Source organism: Chelonia mydas, chromosome 24, assembly GCF_015237465.2.
Source record: "Chelonia mydas isolate rCheMyd1 chromosome 24, rCheMyd1.pri.v2, whole genome shotgun sequence".
In the NCBI taxonomy this organism is placed as follows: domain Eukaryota; kingdom Metazoa; phylum Chordata; order Testudines; family Cheloniidae; genus Chelonia; species Chelonia mydas.
This window is the reverse complement of record NC_051264.2, coordinates 13,225,485-13,247,774: the sequence shown is the minus strand read 5'-3', so window position 1 is coordinate 13,247,774 and position 22,290 is coordinate 13,225,485. Positions and strand designations below refer to the sequence as shown.

Below are 22,290 nucleotides of genomic sequence, written 5' to 3'. Positions count from 1 at the left end.
TCCCTCACCTTCCTGACATTACAGTGGGGATGTTCGCGGTCCCAGGGTGTGCTACCCATAGTGGTGTGAGGACCCAGGCATATGGGCTGCAACAAAAACATTTTCATATTGCTTGAAACACTGTGACAGTGTGTCTCAGCCGGGGGAGCCGGGAGGGCCACGTCCCCCTGACTTGTTACCAAAAGAACCATGCTTGGGGCGGGCGAGCTGCCCGGGGCGCCTGGCACAGCGCAGCCCTGGGCAGCAGGTGCTGCGACGTGCTGGCCTGGGAGAGGGGAAATTTTTTAAAAAATGCTTGCACCCTATTTTTGCAAACCCAGCAGGTGCCCCTCCCCCATGCCAGGGCTTTGCCCCCTGCCACTCTCTGGGCTGAACCTCATCCCTGGGCTGAACCCCCGGGTCCTGTTCCGCCCGGCCCCTCTCCTGCCCCTGCCTCCAGCTGCTTCACTCCCCCGTCCCCGACCCTGCCCATCCTCCCCACTCCAAGTAAGGGCAGAGCGAGGGCAGCGGCTTCAGCAGGTGTTACTGAGCATGCTCGGTCCGAATGCGCATGCTCAGTACAAGCCAACCGCCCAGTCTGTCCGGGGGCCTATGGGGTGGGGACTACAATTCCCAGCGTGCCCCGGGGCGGGTGGAAGAGGGAAGATGGCCGAGTATCTGGCCTCCATCTTCGGCACCGAGAAAGACAAGTGAGTGGGGGGAGGGAGGCAAAGGTCAGATGACCAGGACTCCTGGGTTCTGTCCCTGGCTGTGGGGGTGGGAGTCAGGACTCCTGGGTTCTCTCCCTGGCTGGGGGGCGGCTGGGAGTCAGGACTCCTGGGTTCTCTCCCTGGGCTGGGGGGTTGGGGGCGGCTGGGAGTCAGGACTCCTGGGTTCTCTCCCTGCCTGGGAGATCGGGGGGGGGGCTGGGAGTCAGGACTCCTGGGTTCTCTCCCTGGCTGGGGGGTTGGGAGTCAGGACTCCTGGGTCCCAGGCACTCTGGGGGTTGCTGGCACCACCAGCCCCTCGCTCACTAAACGTCTCTGGCCCTTTTCCAGGGTTAACTGCTCTTTTTACTTTAAGATCGGGGCTTGTCGGCATGGAGACAGGTGTTCCCGCCTCCACAACAGACCCACCTTCAGCCAGGTGAGCCTGGCAGTGGGGCTCCGGGGCGCAGAGTCTGGAGGATCAGGATACTGCCACCTCTGGGGCGGGGCGGGGCGGGCGGGGAACAGCCACACATAACGCCACATGGGGACTGCTCACCTGGCGCTGGGACACGGCCATCTTTGGGCGGGGGGCAGCTGGGGAACACGGACACCTCACTGTGTCTCCATCTCCATTTGTAGACCATCGTCCTGTTGAATCTGTATCGGAACCCGCAGAACACGGCCCAGTCAGCAGACGGCTCGCACTGTGAGTACCCGATACCCCCTCCTGGCCCAGCTGCATGAGACACGGTCTGGGGAAGTGCACGGCCTCCCAGCCCTCCCTGTCCTTTAACGCCCTTGTTGGGTCTCTGTCCATGGTCCTGGGCACCGCCTTGCTTGTGAGGAAGCTCGTTGCCTCCCTCTGGAGATGCCCCTCACTCCTGGCGACAGGAGGCACAGGGGGTACCGCACGCAGCTTGCCCATTGTCCGACAGCGTAGTGAGTCTGTGTCTCTCTCCTCCAGGTCATGTCAGCGATGTGGAAGTGCAGGAGCATTATGATAATTTCTTTGAGGTAAGTCACTGAAAGCAAGCTAGGAATAGAACCCAGGAGTCCTGGCTCCCCCCTCCCAGCTCTAACCTCTAGGCCCCACTCCCCTCCCAGAGCTAGGATAGAACCTAGGAGTCCTGGCTCCCAGCTCCCCCCATTCTACAACCACCAAACTCCACTCCCCTCCCAGAGCTGGGAATAGAAGCCAGAAATCCTGAATGCATCTCACATCAGGCAAGCCATCCTGATGTGGTATCACTGTGCGGCTGTTCCCCAGCTGCCCTGCCTCAGAGGTGGCTGCATCCCAGGGCCAGGCGACCCGTCCCTGTGCAGCATTATGTGCGGCTGTCCCCCAGCTGCCCTGCCCCAGAGGTGGCTGCATCCCAGGGCCAGGCGACCCGTCCCTGTGCAGCATTATTTGGGCTGTCCCCCAGCTGCCCTGCCCCGGAGGTGGCTGCATCCCAGGGCCAGGCGACCCGTCCCTGTATAGCATTATGTGCGGCTGTCCCCCAGCTGCCCTGCCCCAGAGGTGGCTGCATCCCAGGGCCAGGCGAGCTGTCTCTGTGCAGTGTCGCTGGGTATTCGCCCCATGAAGCTCATTCTGTCCCTGTGCCAGGAGGTCTTCACGGAGCTGGAGGAGAAGTATGGGGAGATAGAGGAGATGAACGTTTGTGACAACCTCGGGGACCACCTGGTCGGCAATGTCTATGTCAAGGTAACCGCCAGCGCCCCCGTCCCTCGCCTGAACCAGCCAGGCCCTGCCCTGAGGCCGGATCAGGGCCAGCGCCCCCTAGAGGGGAAAGGCCCTGTGCCCCATTCCTCCCACCCTCCCCAAGCCAGCCAGTACCCGCCCTGGGGCCGGATCAGGGCCAGCACCCCCTAGAAGCAGGCCCTTTTGACTCTCGTTCCTCCCCAGTTCCGGCGGGAGGAGGACGCCGAGAGGGCCGTGGGGGAGCTGAACAATCGCTGGTTCAACGGCCAGGCCGTGCGGGCCGAGCTATCCCCAGTCACCGACTTTCGCGAGTCCTGCTGCCGCCGGTACGAGATGGGGTAAGTGACCGGACACAGGGATGGCACCTCTGGGACTCAGCCCTCGTTAACCCCTCAGGGATCCCCCTTTCTGGCCGGTACCTGCTAGGCGCCCAGGCCCCATAATCCCTCGGGATCACCTCTCCCCAGGAAGGTACCTGCCCGTCACCCCAGCCCTCTAACCCCTCAGGGACCCCCCTTTCCCCAGGCCAGTACCCGCCAGGCTCCCTGGTCCTATTAACCCCTTGGGGACCTCCCCTCCCCAACAAGTACCCACAGAGCGCCCAGACCCCATTAACCCTTGGCAGTGTTCCCTCTCATTTTTTCCACCCATGTGCGGAATGAATTTTGTGTGACACATCCCCTCCATATTGGCGCACTTAACAAAATTCATGTGGCGGGGTGGGGCTGAGGGATTCAGAGTGTGGGAGGGGGCTCAGGGCTGGGGCAGAGGGTTGGGGGGCTGGGAGTGTGGGCTCTGGGGTGGGGCTGGAGATGAGGAGGAGTTTGGGGTGCAGTGGGACTCCCTGGGGCTACCGTGGGGAGAGAAGATTCCCCCCATCTCTTTGTCCCCTGGGGCTCCCTGGGGCTATCGTGGGGAGAGAAGATTCCCCCCATCTCTTTGTCCCCACAGCAGCACCTGGGCTGGCGGGGAGAGGTGCCTCTCCCTCAGCTGCAGCAGGTCCGGGCGGGGCGGGGCATGGCGCCTGTCCCCCAGCCGCGGCAGGTTCGGGGCCGGGGGAGGTCTGGGCCTTGGGGAGAAGCATCTCTCCCTGCCTTAGCCTAAGCACCTGCGTGGCACTTAATAGGCAGCTGTGTGGCCGCGCAGGGAGGGAACTGAGAGCCTTGGGGATTCCTCTCCCCGGGCAGGTACCCACCAGGTGCCAGGGCCCCGTTAACCCTTGGGGATCCCTCTCCTCAGGCAGGTACCCACCAGGTACCCCGGCCCCGTTAACCCTTCAGGTTCAGTGCCCCCTGTGCAGCACCAGCTGCCACAAGGTGCCCCCATCGCCGACCGTCACCCCCTTGCCCTCTGCCCCCCAGGGAGTGCACGCGTGGAGGGTTCTGCAACTTCATGCACCTGCGGCCGATATCCCGAGAGCTGCGCCGGCAGCTCTACGGGCAGAGCCGGCGCCGGCGGTGAGTGGGGGCAGGGGGCCTGGGCTCCTGGGGCGTGACTGGAGGGCGGGGGCAGCTCTGCAGTGTCAGCTGCTGTCCCGGAGCAGGGGGGCGCAGGGGTCCTGCGGGGGCAGGGTAGGAAAGTCCCTGGGCTGTACAAATGAGGTTGTGGGGTGCTGGGGCAGAATGGGTAGCAGGGGTCGGGGTGCTGGGTGAATGATGATGGCAGGGGGAGGTATAGGGGCTGAGGGGCAGTGCCCCCGAGAGGGAGCTCAGGAGAGAAGAGAGGGTGACGCAGCGCCCCCTGGGGGTGCCGGGGGAGCTCTAGGGGCAGGGGGGTGACGCAGCACCCCCTGGGGTCTGGCCATGGCCATACTGACTTTGTTCTCTCCCCCAGAGCCCCATCCCCCTCGCGCTCCCACGACCGGCCCCGGGGCAAGAAACGCCAGCGCTCACCTGACCATCGCTATGGACGCTTCTGACCCCTCCCCGGGCTCCTTGCCTTCCCTAGCCTCCCCCAGCCACCAGGTCAGCCCCCCGACCTGCCACAGACCCAGCGGAAGTGCGGCAGCTGGAGCCCCCACAGTGGGAGGGTTTGGGGATCCCTAAGGCCCCTCTCTATTTACATTCTGCTAAAAGTCTAACCCTGCGTAGCCCATGATTGTATTGGGGGGGCCTGTCCCCAGCTGTGGAGTCGATAGCGCCCAGGCATCTGGGGAGCAGTGCTCAGGGAGTGATGGTCTGAACTTTGTCCCTCCACCTGTGTGGGATGTGATGATGAGAGCTGGAATACACTAGGCATGATCCACCCCACTCCTGTCTCCTTCACTCTGGTTGCAGCATGAACTAGGGGTTAGGTCGATTGGCAGCAGGAGGCGCATTGCCATGGGGAGGGGGGAGCGGACCATTAGGGGGTGCTGTGCTGCAGGGAGCGGGGTTGGGGCACCGTGCTGAGGGGTTGGAGGCATGGCAGGGAGTGCTGTGCTGCGGGGAGTGGGGGGCTGTGCCATGGGGTGGGGGGCATGGCAGGAGGTGCCATGCGGCAGGGCAGGGGGCTTGACAGAGGGCACCGTGCCGTGGGGTGGGGGGCATAGCAGGGGGCGTGCCATGCTGGGGGGCGGGGGGGCCATGCTGCAGGGTGGGGGGCACTGTGCTGCAGGGCGTGGGGTGGGGAGCCTTACACAAGGCAGGGAGCGCAGGAGGGGAACTGAGTCTTGGTTTGCATTTGTCCTGTTGAGTTCCGTTCCCGAAACGAGCTTCGTTCCTGTAAAATGTGTTGTCTTGCAGCTACGTCCGACCTTCCCGCCGAGCCTGGTGCTTCCCCTGGCTAAGCAGGACCCTGCCTGTCTCCGGGCCTGGCTATTTCCCCAGCTGTCGAGCGGCTCAGCCACCGAATCAGCGTCTGCATTTTGACCTTTTTAACGATGTTAGAAAACCGGGCCGGCTGCTTTTCCTTGGTTCTGCATCCACGCTTTGTACACCGGAGTCGTGTTTCGCTGCCAGGTTACTCTGGGGGATCGTGCACTACTTCGTGTGCGCACAATTAACGAGTCCTGCAGATCGCCAACGGTTTGAGCAGAAAGAAGCTGCTGCTGTTTTCTTGCTGCAGTGCTGCCTTTTGCCCACCAGAGGGCGCTGTGGTGCTAGAACAAAGCTGCAGCTCCCCACCAGTGAGGGCAGAGTAAGAGCCGTCCTTCTGCACAGTGCCTGCCAGGCCAGGCCAGAAGACAGGGGCTGTGGGGAGACAGACCGTGTGGGGTGCTGGGGGGTCAGACAGGGGCTCACAAGGGCTAGTGGGGGAGGACAGACTGGGGCAGGGGCTCAATGGGAGTGGAGGCACAGAGCCATAGTGGGGAGGGAGGTGCAGGGCCACATGGTGATGGGGGGGGTGGGGGACAGAGCTACATAGGGACGGGAGAGGTTGGGTGGGAGCAGAGAGACACATGGGGATGGGGAAGGGGTACAGGGACACAAAGGGACAGAGGAGGGGTGCAGGGCCACTTGGGGATGGGGGTAGTGGGTGTCTTGAGTGGTGGTGGAGGGACACATAGGGGTGCAAGAACACATGGGGATGGGGCAGATGTGCCTGACTGAATGGGAGAGGCTCGGGGTCAGCCAGGGTCTGCATGAGGGAATCTCCTGAACAGTACCTCCCCACCCCCCAAAAAAACCCCTCCAAGTTCACACGTAGGCTCCTTCCCAGCAATTTACTTCCCTCTCCCTCAGCAACTCCGTTACACCGGATTCCCCCAAGCTTTTGCACCGCTTCTGAGGGGTGCGGGAAATACGGTTCTGTATTGTAGTTTTAAATGAATTATTACTCAGAGTTCTGTATTAATATGCCTAGTAAGGAATCTATTTGTCAAAAAACATTTCCTGAATATTTTCTGTTGTCTGTAGGGTTACAAACTTACTTGCTGACAGGTATTTTGAAATAAATGACCAAAAATAATTGAACCTGGTGTGATTGTATTGTGTTATGCAGAATTTTAAAACATTGTGTGCAGAATTTTTAATTTTTTGGTGCCGAATTCCCCCAGGAGTAGCAAGGGCAGTTCTGATAACAAGGCACAAACACAATATTTTCCAAGGGTTTCTTCTTTCTTCAAGAAAACGCCTTTCAGTAGGCTGGAGCCAGACGTGAAAAAAACCTTTGGCCTTTAAAACGACCTGCTGCAGTAAGTGTGAACTGCATGTAGTGACTGCGGGGACTGGGCGCTCGATGAACCGGGTTTGGGGATCTAACGAGCTGGGTAATTATAAACCTTTGCTTTTAGCTAGCACTTCCCAGCAGCGCATCTCCAAACTTGTCACAAAGCTGGCCTGTTACGACTCTGGGGTGGGTGTTTAACTGTCACGCTGTCCCAGGTGGCTCCCACAGATTGTCACAAGCAGAGCAGATACCCCCAGGCTGGTGGTGTGGTCTGTAATTAGATTTCCCTGATCCAGTAACAGATGAGAGCGCCTGGATCGTGGCACCCGTCTCACCATTGGAGAACCCACAGACTGTCTGGGACTCTTTCTGTCTCGCCACCCAGACAAGCTGGACTTAGTGATCAATGGTCACTGACACATTCAGGTCACGTCCGGTCCCAAGAGACTGCTCACCCCAGATCCATGGGACCCTATTTCAGTGGGTTTCAGCCTGTGTCCACAGATGTCGTGTGGGCCGCAGACTATCCAAACTCCATTCAAACTTTTTTAGGGGTCTGCAGATGAAAAAAAGGTTGAAAACAACTGGCCTAGATCTTCCCCCAAAGAGGATGCCTATAGTCTATTACAGGATCAGCCATCTATTAATTAGGAGTAAGCGAGTTATTTACAAGTTAAAGCAAACGTATGTATGTTGGCGGGGGTCCAGCTCCCTCCTCCCTCTCAGTTCCCAGACCCACTTTGCCGGAAAATAGCTGTCCAGAGTCCCGTTTGCAGGCAATTGGATGGGTTTATTGGGGCTAAACAAACAATCTTCCGAAGCCCATCGCACCAGTCGGGCTATTGCTAGACGCCGATAGTTTTCCTCTTCCTCTCCCGCAGCTACAGTTCTATACGCTGACAGAACCCCTTTCTTCTCCTGACCCCGAGCTTCGCCCGCCGACCTTGGCAAACGTACTTCTACTGGTAGTGCCCCTCCCCACTACCTCCCCTTTCCATACATAGTCATGTTCTGTTCTGGGGGGTCCTGAGGCTGGGGTCGATAAGACTGCCTCTTTTGTACCTGAGGCGAGGGGTAAAGAGCAGGGATTCTTTTGGTCACGGTCACTATTCTGCAGCCTCTGCGTCTCCTCCTTACACCCTCCCCTGCCCTCCAGCTACTTGGTAACCCTTGCAACCCCTTGCTCCATTAGCCCCTTATCTTCCAGGGTACCAGCTGTGGGGGGAAGGAGTGGGGGGCAGCCTGGTGCTTTCACTTACATTCTCTTACTTGCTTATTTAGCCTGTTTAAAGCAAAGCCAGAAGCAAGATTATTATTTAGTCTCTACCCTATTTACATTCTCCTAACAACCGACACACACTGATGAGTTACCATCTGATCTGAAGAGTGACTGAGGTTGTAGTGATCTGTCTGTTGGGGCGGACCCCCTGGGATCTCTGGCTTCAGTGAGAGCTTCTGGCCCTGTCCGACATGCCCAGATGGAAATTGTTCCTGTGACTTTCTTTGATTTCCTTCATTCAGCTTCTAAGCCCCCAGCCGAGCTTCCCTGCACAGAGCAGTTCTCCGGTGGGACAATCCTTCACATTGCAAAACGTTTTCAGAGGTTTAAAGCAAAACTCACGTCTTTCCTTCTTGCCGGGAATACCGACGTTGCAAGTGAGATGAACCCAGGCAGCAATTTACGAGCATATCATAGAGGCTAAACACTAAATCCGTCCTCATTAGACTAATACCTATTCTGGGCAAAACTAGCAAACAGGTGACCTGGTCTGGGCTTCAGCTATGAGTCCGTTAGGTCTTCGCTAACGCCTGCAGCCTGGGCACGGGCTGGCATCTGGCCTGCCAGCGTCACGAACGTAACTTGGGAATCTGTGAAATTCCTACAAGGCGACTATCTGCACTTTTCAATTCTTAGACCCCTGTCGAACTCTGGCCTCGTGGCTTTGCAGAACTTGTAGCTCTCAGTTTCTCCCGACTGCTCTGGATTCACAGAAAGAGGGAAAAGAAGCTTCTGGCTTTTTCAGCTCCCAAGCAGTGGTGCGATTTGGAATGAACTGGGCCCAAAAGACAAAAAATGTGCCCTTTGCACCTGCCCCATAAACTGCATCCCAAATGCTGATGGTAAAAAGCTTTTCTCCCCCACAGGAACTGTAACAGCCACAGGGGGATGGCATGCCCAATGCTGAGATGCAGCCACCACTGGTGTGGGGCAGCCAGGGAACAGCCACACATAATGCCACACAGGGACAGCTTGCCCGACACTGAGATGCAGCCACCTCTGAGGGCGGGGCAGCTGGGGAACAGCCATGCAGCACCAGCCCCAGGATTATAGGGGTGAGAGCGTTCCACTCAGTGACCTTCATTCTACCAAGAACCATCTCACCCATTCTCAGTCCTGCCCATTTAGTGTCACTGGCTTTTCCTGCACTCACATCCCCTGTATTTTGTCTAGATTCATCCACTGCAAGAACCTCAGAGCTGGCCGTGTCTCAGTGCCGAGCGAGCCATTCCTATGCGGCAATACGTGCGGCTGCTCCCCAGCTGTGCCCCCCCCCCCCCCGGCCGAGGTAATTGCATCTCAGCACCTGGTGAGCCTTCCCCGTGTGGTGTTCTGTGCTGCTGTTCCCAAGTTACTCTGACCCAGAACTGGCTGCATCTCAGCGCCGGGCAAGCAGTCGCCATGTGGCGTTATGTGTGGCTGTTCCTTGGCTGCCCCGCCCCAGAAGTGGCTGAAGCTCAGCGCCAGGTGCGCCATCCCGTCTGGTGTTCCGTACAGCCGTTCCCCAGCACCCCCGCCCTGGTGGTGGCTGGGTAATCCCCAGGCGGTTCGCAGTGCTGAGTTGACTGGTTATATCAGCCTCAGCTGACTGCTGTTTTTCAAGCTGGCAGGAAGTGTGCAGGGTGGAGACGGGAAATGGGGGACAGGCTGGGGTAGGGGAGGCCAGCACCACGGCGTCCACATGCCTTTCAGAGGTGAGCAGCGAAGCAGACACATGTGCAACTCGCCAGCCCAGATGAACGTGGTGGGACAGCAGGAAAGAGCATACACACGCCAGGCAGGGGTGAGAGCCTGGGGACAGCTGGGGTTGGTAGGGGATCGGGGGGGGGGGGGGGGGGCACAGGCTGGTGGGATTATGGAGGGTGTGTGGGGAAGGGGTACAGACTAAAGGGGTGAGCTGGGGGGAGGGGTACAGGCTGAAGGGGTAGGGTTAGCAGGGTGGGGGCTGAAGCAGCCAGGGGGCCTGTGGGGAAGGGGTACAGGTGGGGTGGGTTGACGTGAGCTGGGGGGTTACGGGCAGCTGGCTGGGGGCAGGGGGGGTGGAGAATGGGGATTTAAGGACCTGGATGTGGTTGGGCTCAGGGTAAGCTGTGGGGGGTATCAGTAGGGCAGGGGCTGTGGCTGGGGGAGGGAGTAGCTGGGATGTGGGGGGGTTACAGCCCCAGGAATGTGGGGGGTTGGGGTGAGCTGGAAGATGTGGGGGGCTTGTGGGTGAACCCCCCATCTCCCCTCCCCACATTCCCCCCTCTCCCAGGTCCCAGCACATCCCAGCCCCCCTCCCCTCCCCACGGTCCTTGCCATGCTCCTGCCCCTGCTTCTCTGTCTCCTGCCGCCCCCTGGCGCCTGGGCGAGGGCCCGGGGCTCCCTGTCCAGAAAGTGCGGCCACCTGCAGTATTGGCAACAGAAGAACCATTCCTGCGTCTCCTGTGAGAAGGGCTATGCACACCTGGTCCCACTGCGTGGTGAGTGGGGGGGCAGAGAGGGGTCAGCAGGGGGCACCGTGCTTCGGGGTGGGGGGGCTCATCAGCAGGCACCATGCTGTGGGGTGGGTGGCTTGGTAGGGAGTGCTGTGGGGTGGGGAGGGTGGTCAGCAGGGGGCCCTGGGGTGCAGGTGGGGGGGGCCACCATGCTGCAGGGAGCGGGGTGGGGGCTCTGTAGGGGGCGTTGTGCTGTGGGGAGGATGGTCAGCTGGGGACCCTGGGGTGCGTGCTGTGGGGCACTGTGCCATGGGGCTCTGACCCACTCCATGGTCTCCCCAGGGCAGGAGTTCACCGTGAACTGTGGCATGAGGGACACAGGCGGCCGCTTCGCAACTCCCAGCCAGGCGTGTCCCCCCGGGTCCTTCAACGATGGGCAATTCCTGCTGTGCCAGCCCTGCTCCCGGTGCCCGCCCGGCACCCAGCTCAGCCCCTGCACCCCTCTGCAGGACACCCAGTGCTGCCCCCCTAGGTATGGCATGGACCCCCCTTGGCTAGAGCAGGGGCTGGGAGTCAGGATGCCTGGGATCAACCCCTGGGCCTGGGAGGGGAGTGGGGTCTAGTGGTTGGGGGGGGGGGGTTGGGCACCAGGACACCTGGGTTCTCTCCATGGCGGGGGAGGGGTGCTGCTCTTTGCCCTGTCTGACTGGCTGCTCTCGGCTCCCCAGGCAGCGGCGGGGGCCGGCTGGGAGGTGCCAGCCCTGCTGCTTCCCTGACAAGCAGTGTCACCCTGAGGGCCGGGCTAACGTCGACTGCAGCAGCCCAGCGGAGGTAGGTGCCGGGGGTGGGGAGCCCGCATCAGTTAGAGCGGGGGTCTGGGAGCCAGGACGCCTGGGTTCTATTCGGACTTGGGCCAGGGCGGGGGGGGCGGTGTCAGATGCGTTCATTCCCAATTGCATGGCTCTGCCTTTCAGGCTCCCGGCGCCGAGTCTTCTGCCTCCCCTAGGTCCCCCACTTGGCTTCTGCCTTCAGAGGTACCGGGGGGCTCTGGCCATGCCCCAGGCTCTGCTTCGGCCCCCACCTCTGGGACCCCTCAGTGCCCTGGAGGGCATGAATCCCGCAGGGACATGGCAGGTATGTGGGGTCTGTCAGCGACCCAGCTGGGCCAGACCGGGTCTGGAGTCACAGGGAGCTCCCCCCATACCAGTACACCCACGCTGTGCCCACAGCGGCCCCTGCTGGCCAAGGCCAGAGCAGCCAGGAGCTGTCCCCATGACCCACTGTCGCCCCCTTGCAGGCTATGGTGGTTATGTCGCTCTTCTGATGCTGCTGCTGGTGCTGCTGGCTGGGACCTTTGCCCTCCTGGTCTGGATGCAGCGTGGCCTATGCCCACTCATACCCCAGGGTGAGTAGCCAGCCAGCCCCACGGCTGCCCTGCAGCACTGCCCCCCTTCCGCCCATGCTGGAATAGACCCCCAACTCCATCAAGCTCCTCCCCCTGCTGAGAGCTCCCCCCACTGCCCATCAGGCTCCTCCCCCATACCCCAGCCTCTCCATGAACTCCTGAGGCAGAGACTAGGAGGAGCCTGACCCCTTGGGAAGGGGTGGGTCTGCTCTGTTCTGGGAGGAGCTCCTTGGAAGAGTGGGAGGGGCCTGCCCCCTTGGGAAGGGGTGGGTCTGCTCTGTTCTGGGAGGAGCTCCTTGGAAGAGTGGGAGGGGCCTGCCCCCAGAGAAGGGCTGCTCCTTGGACAGCAGGTGGGGCCTAGCCCCTCAGCTGATGCTCCTTGGGGAGCAGGTGGGGGCCTAACGCCTGGGGGGTGAAGCTCCGCTCCATGAGCGGTGGGCAGGGTTCTGGTAGCTGCTCAGTGCTCCCCTCGGGCTGGGGATCCAGGGCCTCAACCCTCACCTCCTCCTTCTGCCCCCCAGCCTCCAGCCCCATGGCTAAGCCCCATCAGCTGCTTCCCCCCCAGAGTGCAGACAAGACATCTGGCATCATAGCATCCCCCGCTGGCCATGCAGGTAGGTGCGGCTCCCTTCCCCCACCAGCCATGCCTACACCCACACCTCCCCCTGTCCCAGCTCACCCCCCGCTCTGTGCCCCACAGGCCTGTGGGGGGCACCGCTGCAGCACCTGCTGGACAACGTGGACGTGCTGGAGGAGCTGATCATGCTCCTGGACCCCGAGGGCAAGGCCGGGGGGGGGACCCGGCACCTGGCTGCGCGCTACGGCCTCTCGGCCACCTGGATTGACTACGCCTATTCCCTGCGCAGCACACGCAGCCCCCTGCGCGCCACCCTGGAGACAGTGGCTGCCCGCCAGCCCGATGCCACGCTGGGGCAGCTGGCCGGGCTGCTGGCTGCCCTGGGGCGCAAGGATGCCCTACAGGTGTTGGAAAGGGTGCAGGTGGGGGTGTGAGCTGCCTGCCTGGACTGACGCTCAGACCCCACCCCCACCAACCACAGGAAGGAAACAAGCCAGGACCTTGTTCACGCTGCCCTCTGCTCTCTAGCTGCACAGCCTCACTGCTCAGCCCCCCTCCCCATGGCCGGGGGTGGGGGGGCAGGCCACTGGGATTCCCATCTATCCCCCTCGGCCAGAATCACAGAGAGCATAGGACAGCTGGGTTTTCCGCTGCTAGCCTCTTCCCGAGGGGGGCTATGCACCAAGAACCATCAAGGAGCATAGTTACAGTGAAGGCCAGGACACCTGGGTTGCCAGGGGGCCGGGGGCTGCATTTGTCCCCATGCTAGAGGAGGGTTGAGGGGCAAGCAGCCAGAGGGGCTGCCCTCCCCAACCTAGTCTCAGAGCCCATGGTGCAGCCGGTCACATCAAAGGCCAGCAGGAGGCGCCAAAGCCGCACTGGAGACCTTGACACCACCACCAAGCCCAGGAGACCGTGTCTGATGCAGGCCAGGAGCGTCTGGGGCAGAGCATCTGAGTAACTGCCACACTGCAGCAACCCAGGGTGACAGCTCGCCCAGCACTGAGATGCAGCCACCTCTGGGATGGGGCCAGCCCCTGCAATGAACCCGGCCCGAGCAGCAGGCACAAGCCCTGAAGGTGTCTCGGGAGCCAGCGGACGCTGCCCAGTGGAACTCTGCCTGGAGGCGTGAGACGAGGGAGGAACGGAAATGCGTCCCACAGTCGCAGAGCACCCCCTCGTCCAGCATCCTGCTCCTGGTGTCAGAGATGGTGACTTTGGCCAGAGCCAGGTGGAGGTGGCTGGGGAAGCAGCAGGGAGCTGTGGCTGCCCCAGGCCTGAGCCAATGGAACAGAGGAGGCCCTGTTGCAGAGCAGGAGGGAGGAGCTGGGGCAGGCCTTTCCCAGCTGGGGCAGTGTGCCCAGACCCCCCCTCAACCTCTGGGCATCTCCACAAAGCCCATTTCCTCCCCACCCCCGCATGAGAGCGCCCCCCCCCCCCTTCCCCTGGCACTTATGCAAGGAAGAGCACAGCATGTGAAAATGACCATTTATTTAAAATTATACCAACGGGGCGGGGCCGGGGGGCACAGGGCCGACTCACCGCTTTAAATAAAAAAGTGCATAGAAAATAAACAGGTTTAGAAACATCTGTACAAATATCTACAGGGTTGGGGGGCCATTGGGGGGCCTGCCCTGGCCCCCCACCCCCCACTCACACCCTCCCCGTACAAAAAGGAAAACAGCCCCTGGGCCAGAGCTGGGAGTTCAGTCTCAGGAGGCAGCAGCTGGGCAAACTCACCCCCCCCCCCATGCCTCTGCTAGTGCAGATCAGCAGGGGGGTTATTGTGCACCCCTGCTCTGGGGGGAACCCCACTAGTCCGGCCCACATTGGGGGCTCTGAAAAAGGGGGCAAGACCCTGTTCCCCAAGGGGCCTGCCCCAAGTCAAGTCTTGCTCCTCCCCGCCCAGGAAAGGGGGGCAATTGAGGGGCAGGAGCCACAAGCTGCCCTGGAACCGGGGGGCGGGGGGGGGGAGAAAAGGGGGAGATCACAGCAGAGGAGTCTGGGGCACTGGGCCCTGCCCCCAGCACTAACACTAGGGGCCCTCCCTCCTCAGGCCAGTGTCTGGGGGGTGCTGAGCAGCTGGGCTCCCTCACCCCCCAAAAACCCAACCCCGGGCTGTTGGGGGCCTGGAAGTGGTCGGGGGATGGGGGGAGGTAGCAGGAAATAGGGGGTCCCGGCAAGGCCGGATCCCAGCCCCCAAAGGCCGGGCCAGGCAGAGCAGGGGGCGCTAGTTGAGGAACCGGCGGCAGCGCTTGGCCCCGCAGTTGCAGGGCAGCTTGGAGCCGGCGTCCTCGATGGGGAACTTGTAGTCGTAGGTGAGCTCCTCGCCGCGGAAGATGCGCCGCAGGGCGAAGATCACGATGTGCTTCTGCCCCTCCACGTGGATGACGCGCGAGTAGCAGTTGGGCTCGCACGAGTGGTTGATGAAGCGGGCGGCATTGCCGTGCATCGTGGCATCCACCACGTCGAAGTCGTCAATGCGGAACATGTAGCAGCCGATGCCCTGCGGGGCGGGGGTGGGTCACGGGACGCTCCATGGCCGCTGCTGGGCCCCCAAGCCGACAACCCCCCCAGCCGCTCCTCCGCACCCCCTGAGCCAGCAAACCCCCCCCACCCCCAGCCACCCCTCTCCTGCCCCCAGCAACGCCTCCCGATCTCCCGAGCCAGCAACCCCCCCAGCCGCTCCTCCGCACCCCCTGAGCCAGCAACGCGCCCCCCCCCAGCCACCCCTCTCCTGCCCCCAGACACCTCTCCCGATCTCCCGAGCCAGCAACCCCCCCAGCCGCTCCTCCGCACCCCCTGAGCCAGCAAACCCCCCCCACACCCCCAGCTGCCCCGGCCACTCCTGCCCCCGCAAGCTGGTAACCCACTCGCCGCAACCCCCACAGCCACCAACCTCCACCCACCTACCCCTCTCCTGCCCCACAAGAGGAGTCCCCTCCTGCCCTCAGCCCCTATGGACCAGGTCCCAGCAGCCCACCTCCTGCTCCCCCAGTGCTGACAACCTCCCCCCACCCCCAAGACTGAGACTTTCGCAGCGAAGCTCCCCCAGCCCAGCCCCCCCGCACCTTGCCGTCGTAGTACTTCTCACGCTTGTCGGTCAGCACCGAGCGGATGACGATGCCCGAGTACTCAATGACCATCTCACCCGCATCGATGGTGCGTTTGCAGAACAGCCCACGCCCGTGGATGGCCGACCTGGGGGGGGGGTGGGGGGGGCGAGGGTCAGCACAGGAGCCAGGCCTGAGATCAGAGGCAGCACATTGGGGGGAGGGGGGAGGAGGGGAAGGCAGGCAGCACTAGCCGAGCACCACAGGGAGGCACCCCAGGGAGCAGGGCAAGCCAACAGCAAGCGTCCCCAGGGCAAAAGCAGCAGAGTGAGTGGGGGCGCCAGCTGTAGCCAGATGCCCATTTCTGCCCCCCTGTACATGCCATGTAAGAGCGGGGCCATGTGCTGGGCCCTGGGATGGGATGGGGGCAGGCGCATTACCTGTACACGCCCACAGCCTCCTTGGAGGTTCTCTTGAGGTGCCGGAACCGCATGGCCATGGGCAGCTCCAGGCTGGTGGCTCGCCTGGGGAGAGAGCAGGACACAGGGCGGATCAGAACCGAGCCCCCCCAGGGCCCCCACCAATAGAGACAGGGCAGCCCTGCCACAGCTGGGCACAGAACCCAGGAGTCCTGGCTCCCAGCCCCGCTGCTCTAACACTAGCCCCCAATCTCCTCCCAGAGCAGGACGCAGACCCCAGGAGTCCTGGCTCCCAGCCCCTCCCCCGCTCCATTACCTGGTGGATTTCAGCTGCACCTCATCCTCTTCCTCGTCATAGGTGCCGCCCTCGGGCAGCGTGCGGTGCTGCGACGCCAGGAAGTTGAACATGTCAAAGGTGCATTTCCTGGGGGGAGGGGGGCGCGGGAGGGCAGGATTAAAGCACCATCGACCCCTCCCCCATTCCCACCCACATCCCCACCCCGATCAACCCTGCACCCCCCACCAACCCCCACCCCGCTCCTGACAGACCCCTCACCCTCCTACCGGCCAGGTCGCAAGCCCCACCCCCAATGGCATCCTCACCCCAGGGTGGATTCCCAATTCCGGGGGGTCTCCCCCACTCCCTGAGACCGGACCTGCTCCACCCAGGTCCACGTCCCCTCGGCCCCACCTGACGTAGACCTCGGCGCGGGCGCAGCCATTGGGGTTCAGGGGCAGCGACTCCTCCTCCTCCTCGTGCTGGTGGTAGCGGAACTTGTACTTGTGGCAGGACTTGGCGCCGTGCAGCTGCTCCACCAGGAAGGTGACGGCGTCATGGTGCATGCCCAGCAGGCGCACCCCGTTCATGCCTGGGGAGACCCCCAGGCATCAGAGACCCGCATGGCCTGGAGCCCCGCCCCCTCCCAGGGCTGGCAGAGCACCCAGGAGTCCTGGTACCCAGCTCTGCCCACTCTAACCACTAGACCTCACTGCCCTCCCAGAGCTGGGAGAGAACCCAGGAGTCCTGGCTCCCAGCCCCCCTGCTCTAACCCACAAGACCCTAGGCCAGGGCTCCCCACACTCACCAGCAAATGACAAGTGCTTGAGGCGGGCATTGGCTCGTGCCTCCTGCACCTTCTCAATCACGGCCTTCCAGGCACCTGGGGAGAGAGCAGGGGAGAGCATGAGCCCCTGGGCTGCCTGGCGCTCCCACAGCCCCATTCCCTACCCCTCCCTCTGCCCAAGCCAGCCAGTCCCCTCCCTGAGGCCTGATCAGAGCCAGTGCCCCTTGGAGGGGAAGGCACAGTGTCCCTTTCCCCCACTAGCCAGTCCCCTCCCATGGGGGCTGCTCAGAGCCAGCATCCCCTGGAGGGGAAAGGCTGCATACCGTCAATGCTGTCAGCCTGCACGCTAAGGCCATCCTCACTGCTGATCTCGAAGCATAGGTGCGGCTGGCTCTTGGGTGGCGCCTCATTCTCCTTATCCTCGCAGTACAGGGCGTCCTCGTCGGAGCTGGACAGCTCCCCTGGGGGCAGAGAGTGAGAATGGGGCGGGGCAGAGCATAGCTGGCCCTGCCTCACATCTCCACGACACCTCCCACAATTAGGGACGGGCACCCTGCTCCAATCCCAGGCTCCCCTCTGTCTACCAGCCAAGGCCTGCAGCACGGCATCCCCCAAACCCCCTCACAGCATGGCATGATGCCCCAACCCCCCCCAGCCCTGCTCCTCATGGCACAGCGCCCCCCATCGCCCTGCACAGTGCCATGCCAGTCCCGCTCCCCACACTGGCTGCCCAGGCAGTACCTGTGTAGCGATGCCACGTGGGCTCTGGCGGAGGCTCCAGGCTGGGATCCGGCATGCGGGGGCTGCACTCCGGGACGAGGGAGGGATCCGAGGGTGACCTGCAGGTGTCAGGCAGAGAGAGCTCAGCACGGACAAGCCACCGGCCGCGAAGGTGGGGGGCCAGCAGGGCTCACACTCACCCCGTGCTGCCCCCATCGCTCAGCTCCGCCTGCTCCTTCAGCGCCACTAGCTCCAGGACACTCTTCACCGAGGGGGTCTTCATCCGCACCCGGCCGGGCCTACAATGCCAGCACAGCATTGGACTTAGGGGGCAGGCAATGGCAGCTATAGGTTGGGATCAAGGGGCCCTGGCAGAGCGGGGCAGGTTGTGGGGAGCCCAGGGCTGAGACAGGAGGGGGCTGTGGGTTAGGATTGAGGGGTACTGGCAGAGCTGGGGGGGGGTGGCTGAGGCACCCCATGGCACAGATCTGACATGTCCTTACAGGGAGACATGCACTGGGCGGCCGTGTCCCAGAATGCACTACTCCCCACAGCTTATGGGGTTGGGGTCACCTACCTGGGGCCCTGCGGGGGGCTGGCGAGGCCGTTCCTGCTCTGGCTGTCAGGGGCACCAGCTGGCAATGCAGGGGGCAGCGGCTCCTCATCTTCCTCCAGCTTGGGCCTCTTGGGGTGGGCACCAGCGACGGCAGAAACCCTCTTGGCACTGCTGGGGAGCTGGTGGGGGTGTGGCTGGGGTGAGGGGACAGGCAGGTGGAGCAGGCCTGAGTTGAGGGCCAGGCGCTGCAGCAGGCATGGCTGGGGCAGCCCCAGCGAGGGCGTGACCAGGGCCGAGGGGCCCAGGGTGAGCTGCCCCCCAGCACCTGGTGGCCGCAGCACATTCATCATGGGCACCATGCTGAGAACAGGCGCTCGGATGGTCCAGGTGGGCACTGGGCTCCTGGCCACGCCCAGCGGGGCTGCGGCACGGAAGATCACTGTGCCCAGGCTGGCTGGGGGCTGTGGGGGCAGAGCCGGGCCTGGCTTGGCAGGGGCACCCGGCCCCTCCAGGCTGCCCCCCGCCAGCGCCTCCTCCCCGCCCTGCATCTTCACGAACACCTGCCCCAGCTTGTTGACCAGGATGACCTTGGAGCCAGGCTTGGGCGGGGCAGGCGCCTCGGGGCCCAGCACCCGGACGCCCGGGCTGCCTGGCACCCAGCCCAAGGCACGGGCCGGCTCGGGCGCGGGGCCTGCCTCGCTGCCATTCACGCTGGGCTCCGGGGCCTTGCCCTCGCCCAGGTTCTTCAGCACAAAGTCCACGATTTCCGAGGGCAGGTCCTCGGGCGGGGGGGCAGGGCCAGCTGACCCCTGCTCCGCCCCTGGCTCCACCCGCTTGCCATTGGCACCCCGCCCCTCACCCTCCCCATCGTCCACCCCATCCAGCTGGTCGATGTGGGGTAGCGGTAGGTCCAGTGGGTACGGCGCCAGGTCCAGCTCCCGTGTCACCACTGTGCGGGGAAAGCGGAAGTAGCGCCCGGTCCCCCCAGCCCCTTCCTCCTCCTCGTCTTCGTCACTGGGGCCAGCCAGGGGCAGGCCAGGCGAGGAGCAGGGCCCCCGCCCCTCACCCCCCACATGGAAGGGCTCATCCAGCAGGCTGTCATCGAACTCCAGGTCCGAGACGTTGAGCTCATCGAAGGCCAGTTCGGGGGGCACGCTGGGGGGTGAGGGGATCGCCGGGGGGGAGGTAGGTGGGCCGGGCCTGGCTGAGGTAGGGGGGTGCTGTGGGCTGCTCCCCGGGGGAGCGGCTCCTGCCCTGAGAGAGGTGGGGCCCGGCGGCCGAGTCCTGGTGGGGCGCGGGGGGGAGGGGGCCCGGCGCGGGGGAGGGGGCGGCGAGAGGGGGCTGTGGCGCCGGGGGCGGCGCAGCGGCGTGAAGTCCGGGTCGCCCACCGTCAGGATGTGGTGGGCCATGGACGACGTGCTGCCTGAGGGGGGAAAACGGGGGGTGAGATGCTGGCACCGGGTTTGGGGGGACTCCGCACACCCCTCCCAGGCGGGATCAGACCACCAGCCCCCAGAAAGTATCTCACAACCCCTGGCCCACAACACTGCCCCCAATCCCAAACCCCAAACAGTGCATCCCAGAACCCCCTAGGCCACAACTCCTCCCGCCACCACCCAACACACAGTGCTTGTTTTCCAAAATCCTTTGAGAGACCAGGCCACGAGCAGCAGCCCACCCTTCTCCCTCCCCCCATAGGGCAACCAGCCCTGCCGCTCATGACCAGGCAGGGAGCACTTACCGGGTGACGGCAGTGGCCGGGAGGAGACCCCAGCCAGGGGCCGGCGTGTCGGCGAGTAGTTGGGCACTTTGATGCGAGCTCCAGCCAAGGAGCGGGGCACGGAAGCGGTGGCCGGCTCAGGGGGAGGCAGGGGCCCCGGGTTGCAGGAAGGCGAGTGGCACTCTGGTGCCAGCATGGCAGGCGCTGCGCCTGGGAGGTGCAGATCCCAGAGGTGAGCGTCTGAAATGGGAGCAAAAACAACATGCTAGGTAGAGCGAGGAGCCGCCTACGGCACAGAGAGTCGACTGCACAGCCCTAGAGATAGCACCAGAACACGCGCCTGGCACGGAAATGCAGCCACCTCTGGGGCAGGGCAGCAGGGGAACAGCCACACATAACGCTGCACTTTGAGCTGAAAGGAGTCTCCCCTAACTGCAGCAGCGGGTATTTTATTCTCTGCCAGGGTGAGAGGACAGCTCCCAGGCAGGACACAGGGGCTGGTGCACCAAGGACAGCCCCGCCCCCCAGGATGGGAGCCCCCACCCAGAACACGCCTGGCTTGTGCAGGGCCCACAAAGCCCTCTTGTATGGTGGCAGAGTGCCTCCCCCTTCAACCGGGTCAGCCCCCCACTCTACCCCTCACCTGTGGTAGGGCTGTGCACGATGGTCTGGTTCTCCTCCTGCCCCACCAGCGGGTCTGGCTCCTTCTGGTTCGGCTGGGGCCGGCACTCCAGGATTCGGCACTTGTACCAGCAGCGCCTCCGGGCATCTACCGTGCTCCAATACAGCCGAGTGCACCTGGCAGAAGAGGGCACCACCCAGAGCCACCTGAGCTCTGGGACATCACAAGCCAGAGACTCCACCCCTACCCCAAGCCCAGCCGCAGGTATCTGGCTAAAGCACCTCCCAGAAAGGTGGCCGGCCCAGGTCGCTGCACCGTGCCCTGGCCACTCCTTCCATTGGTCGCCCCTACCCCGCCTGGTGCAGCCAGCGAGTGCAATGAGCCTGCCAGGGAACCGTCCCACGGGCTGGACGCCTGCGGCCAGACGGGTCTCGACATTGGCTCGGCACCATATGTGTCCTTGCCACTTTTCCCTTGTGCTGGTAGTTCAACCCTCCCCGGGTGCTCCAGCATGGCCCCAGCCGCCCGCTTAGCCCCCCAAAGAGGGGAATGGGGGGCTGGAAATTGGGGTGGGGTACACAGGCAGCCCCAGGGCGGGGGGGGGGTCATCCCTGTAGCGCATACACCGCAGGGCAGGGAGCCGGGGAAGCCCCGTGCCGGGGGCCAGATACTCACTGGTAGCCGACAGGGAAGAGGCGTCCCTCACACTCCGACAGGTCCGTCAGCAGCCCCAGACTGTCTATCTTGATGGAACCTACAATAGGAGATGAGGTGAGGACATCCGCATGCAACTATGGCCAGATGGGAGCTGGCACCCCTTGGAGGGGGAGGCCACATGCCCCATTCCCTGCCCGCCTCTTCCCCAGTCAGCCAGTCCTCCGCTCTGGGGCTGGATGAGAGCTGGCTCCCCCTAGAAGGGAGAAGCCCCCCCGCACTCACCGATCATCATGTTGACTGTGTCGGGTTCGAGGCCAACCATGAATTTCCTCTTGAAGCTGATGCCCTCGAAGTCCACGTAGACCCGGCGCAGCACGTCGAACCCGTCCTCAGTGACGATCTCCTGGAGCGGGTGGGGGTATGGGTCAGCAGCTGGGCAATACCCCCTTGCCTGGGAGCACTTTAGCGGGGACCCCCCGTAAGGGCCAGCCTGGCCATAGGGACCCCCCAAACACACCATGGGGCCCCAGCCCTCAATCTCCAGGGGAGTAGCACCCCAAAGCCCAACCCGCCCGGCTCGCAGCCCCCGCCCCCCCGCAGGTGCATCCGGCATGGCCCCTCACCGTCCCATCCAGCAGGTCCGTGTGCTTCTGGCAGAAAACCTTCTTGTCCTCCTGGAAGGTGCAGCGGCGCAGACGGGCGCACATGAAGTGGTAATTGCTGAGACAGGCCGACAGGCAGCAGCCCACGGTGGCGCCAGTGCGCTGGCAGTGCTCGCAGCGCTGGGGGCACAGTGGGGGTAAGGGGGCAGTGCTCGCAGCCTGGCCTGTGCCAGTGCCGAGGGCAAATAGCCGGCCTCAGGCGCCCCCCCACCATACCCCGGCCTCAGCCTGCCCCCGCACTGGCCAACAGCAGCCCCGCCCCCACAGGGGAGACAGGCCCCGCCCCAGGCCCTCAGCCCTGCCCCCCGCCAGGAGACAGGCCCCACCCCCGCCCACCCCAACCCCCCAGTGGCAGACAGGCCCCACCACCCACCTCAATGGGAGAGCAGCAGTCCTTGCCCCAAAGGCAGACACACCCGCTCCCCCTCAGCCTTAGTCCCGCCAGCACCTCAGCCCCGCCCCCTCACTCAGCCGAGGCCGACCCCCCGCCTGCAGGGACCTGCCACCTCACCATCTGGCGCCCCCGCACCACGGCAGCATGCACGTTCTTCAGGGACCCATCGTTCTCCTCAAAGACCTCGGCCGACCAGATGGCGCAGTTGACGTGGGTCCATTCATTCTGGCCGATGTACAGGAGCCGCCCTGCGTCCTGGGGAGGG

At 63.5% G+C, this 22,290-nt stretch overlaps 3 protein-coding genes across 10 annotated transcripts in view; 2 read left to right on the top strand and 1 right to left on the bottom strand.

Moving 5' to 3' along the window:
- Positions 1-604: 604 nt before the first annotated feature.
- U2AF1L4 (U2 small nuclear RNA auxiliary factor 1 like 4) lies at positions 605-5,251 on the top strand. 2 transcript variants are annotated; one of them, XM_037883313.2, is made up of 9 exons: positions 605-689; positions 1,038-1,125; positions 1,329-1,395; positions 1,654-1,703; positions 2,296-2,394; positions 2,596-2,729; positions 3,753-3,848; positions 4,225-4,355; positions 5,115-5,251. In XM_037883313.2, the coding sequence occupies exons 1-8, from the start codon at positions 646-648 to the stop codon at positions 4,307-4,309; spliced, it is 663 nt and encodes a 220-aa protein (XP_037739241.1). In that variant the 5' UTR covers positions 605-645; the 3' UTR covers positions 4,310-4,355; positions 5,115-5,251. The 2 variants fall into 2 exon arrangements, with proteins under 2 accessions (XP_037739241.1, XP_037739243.1); XM_037883315.2 differs by lacking the exon at positions 3,753-3,848.
- A 4,084-nt stretch (positions 5,252-9,335) lies between these two features.
- On the top strand, positions 9,336-13,728 carry IGFLR1 (IGF like family receptor 1). Of its 4 annotated transcripts, XM_037882681.2 has the most exons (8): positions 9,336-9,542; positions 10,014-10,221; positions 10,519-10,708; positions 10,905-11,007; positions 11,151-11,310; positions 11,474-11,581; positions 12,103-12,195; positions 12,282-13,728. In XM_037882681.2, exons 1-8 carry the CDS (start codon positions 9,441-9,443, stop codon positions 12,590-12,592), a joined length of 1,275 nt encoding a protein of 424 aa, XP_037738609.1. In that variant the 5' UTR covers positions 9,336-9,440; the 3' UTR covers positions 12,593-13,728. The 4 variants fall into 4 exon arrangements, with proteins under 4 accessions (XP_037738609.1, XP_043391078.1, XP_037738610.1 ...); XM_037882682.2 differs by lacking the exon at positions 11,474-11,581 and having other exon boundaries at positions 9,368-9,542; XM_043535143.1 differs by having other exon boundaries at positions 9,363-9,542; positions 10,905-11,581.
- KMT2B (lysine methyltransferase 2B) overlaps positions 13,633-22,290 on the bottom strand; it is a 35,132-nt gene continuing 26,474 nt past the window's right edge. For 3 of the 4 annotated variants that reach the window (XM_037882677.2, XM_043535141.1, XM_037882679.2), the window contains 16 exons: positions 22,143-22,280; positions 21,593-21,751; positions 21,252-21,372; positions 20,988-21,066; positions 20,334-20,488; positions 19,712-19,930; positions 17,992-19,393; positions 17,615-17,713; positions 17,436-17,533; positions 17,018-17,155; positions 16,716-16,790; positions 16,322-16,499; positions 15,947-16,054; positions 15,652-15,735; positions 15,230-15,359; positions 13,633-14,664 (listed from right to left, as the gene is read on the bottom strand). In XM_037882677.2, coding sequence (XP_037738605.1) covers positions 14,389-14,664; positions 15,230-15,359; positions 15,652-15,735; positions 15,947-16,054; positions 16,322-16,499; positions 16,716-16,790; positions 17,018-17,155; positions 17,436-17,533; positions 17,615-17,713; positions 17,992-19,393; positions 19,712-19,930; positions 20,334-20,488; positions 20,988-21,066; positions 21,252-21,372; positions 21,593-21,751; positions 22,143-22,280 — 3,459 coding nt within the window. In that variant the 3' untranslated portion in view covers positions 13,633-14,388. Of the gene's footprint in view, positions 14,665-15,229; positions 15,360-15,651; positions 15,736-15,946; positions 16,055-16,233; positions 16,500-16,715; positions 16,791-17,017; positions 17,156-17,435; positions 17,534-17,614; positions 17,714-17,991; positions 19,394-19,711; positions 19,931-20,333; positions 20,489-20,987; positions 21,067-21,251; positions 21,373-21,592; positions 21,752-22,142; positions 22,281-22,290 lie in introns of those variants that run through there. The other variant, XR_005222967.2, reaches the window with a different exon arrangement.

Coding starts and splice junctions, on each gene's coding strand:
- U2AF1L4 (XM_037883313.2), top strand. CDS start 646: ATGGCCGAGTATCTGGCCTCCATCTTCGGCACCGAGAAAGACAA. Junction 1,126..1,328: donor ACAGACCCACCTTCAGCCAG/GTGAGCCTGGCA, acceptor CTCCATTTGTAG/ACCATCGTCCTGTTGAATCT. Junction 1,396..1,653: donor GTCAGCAGACGGCTCGCACT/GTGAGTACCCGA, acceptor TCTCTCCTCCAG/GTCATGTCAGCGATGTGGAA.
- IGFLR1 (XM_043535143.1), top strand. CDS start 9,441: ATGCCTTTCAGAGGTGAGCAGCGAAGCAGACACATGTGCAACTCGCCA. Junction 9,543..10,013: donor CATACACACGCCAGGCAGGG/GTGAGAGCCTGG, acceptor CCCCTCTCCCAG/GTCCCAGCACATCCCAGCCC. Junction 12,196..12,281: donor ATCCCCCGCTGGCCATGCAG/GTAGGTGCGGCT, acceptor TGTGCCCCACAG/GCCTGTGGGGGGCACCGCTG.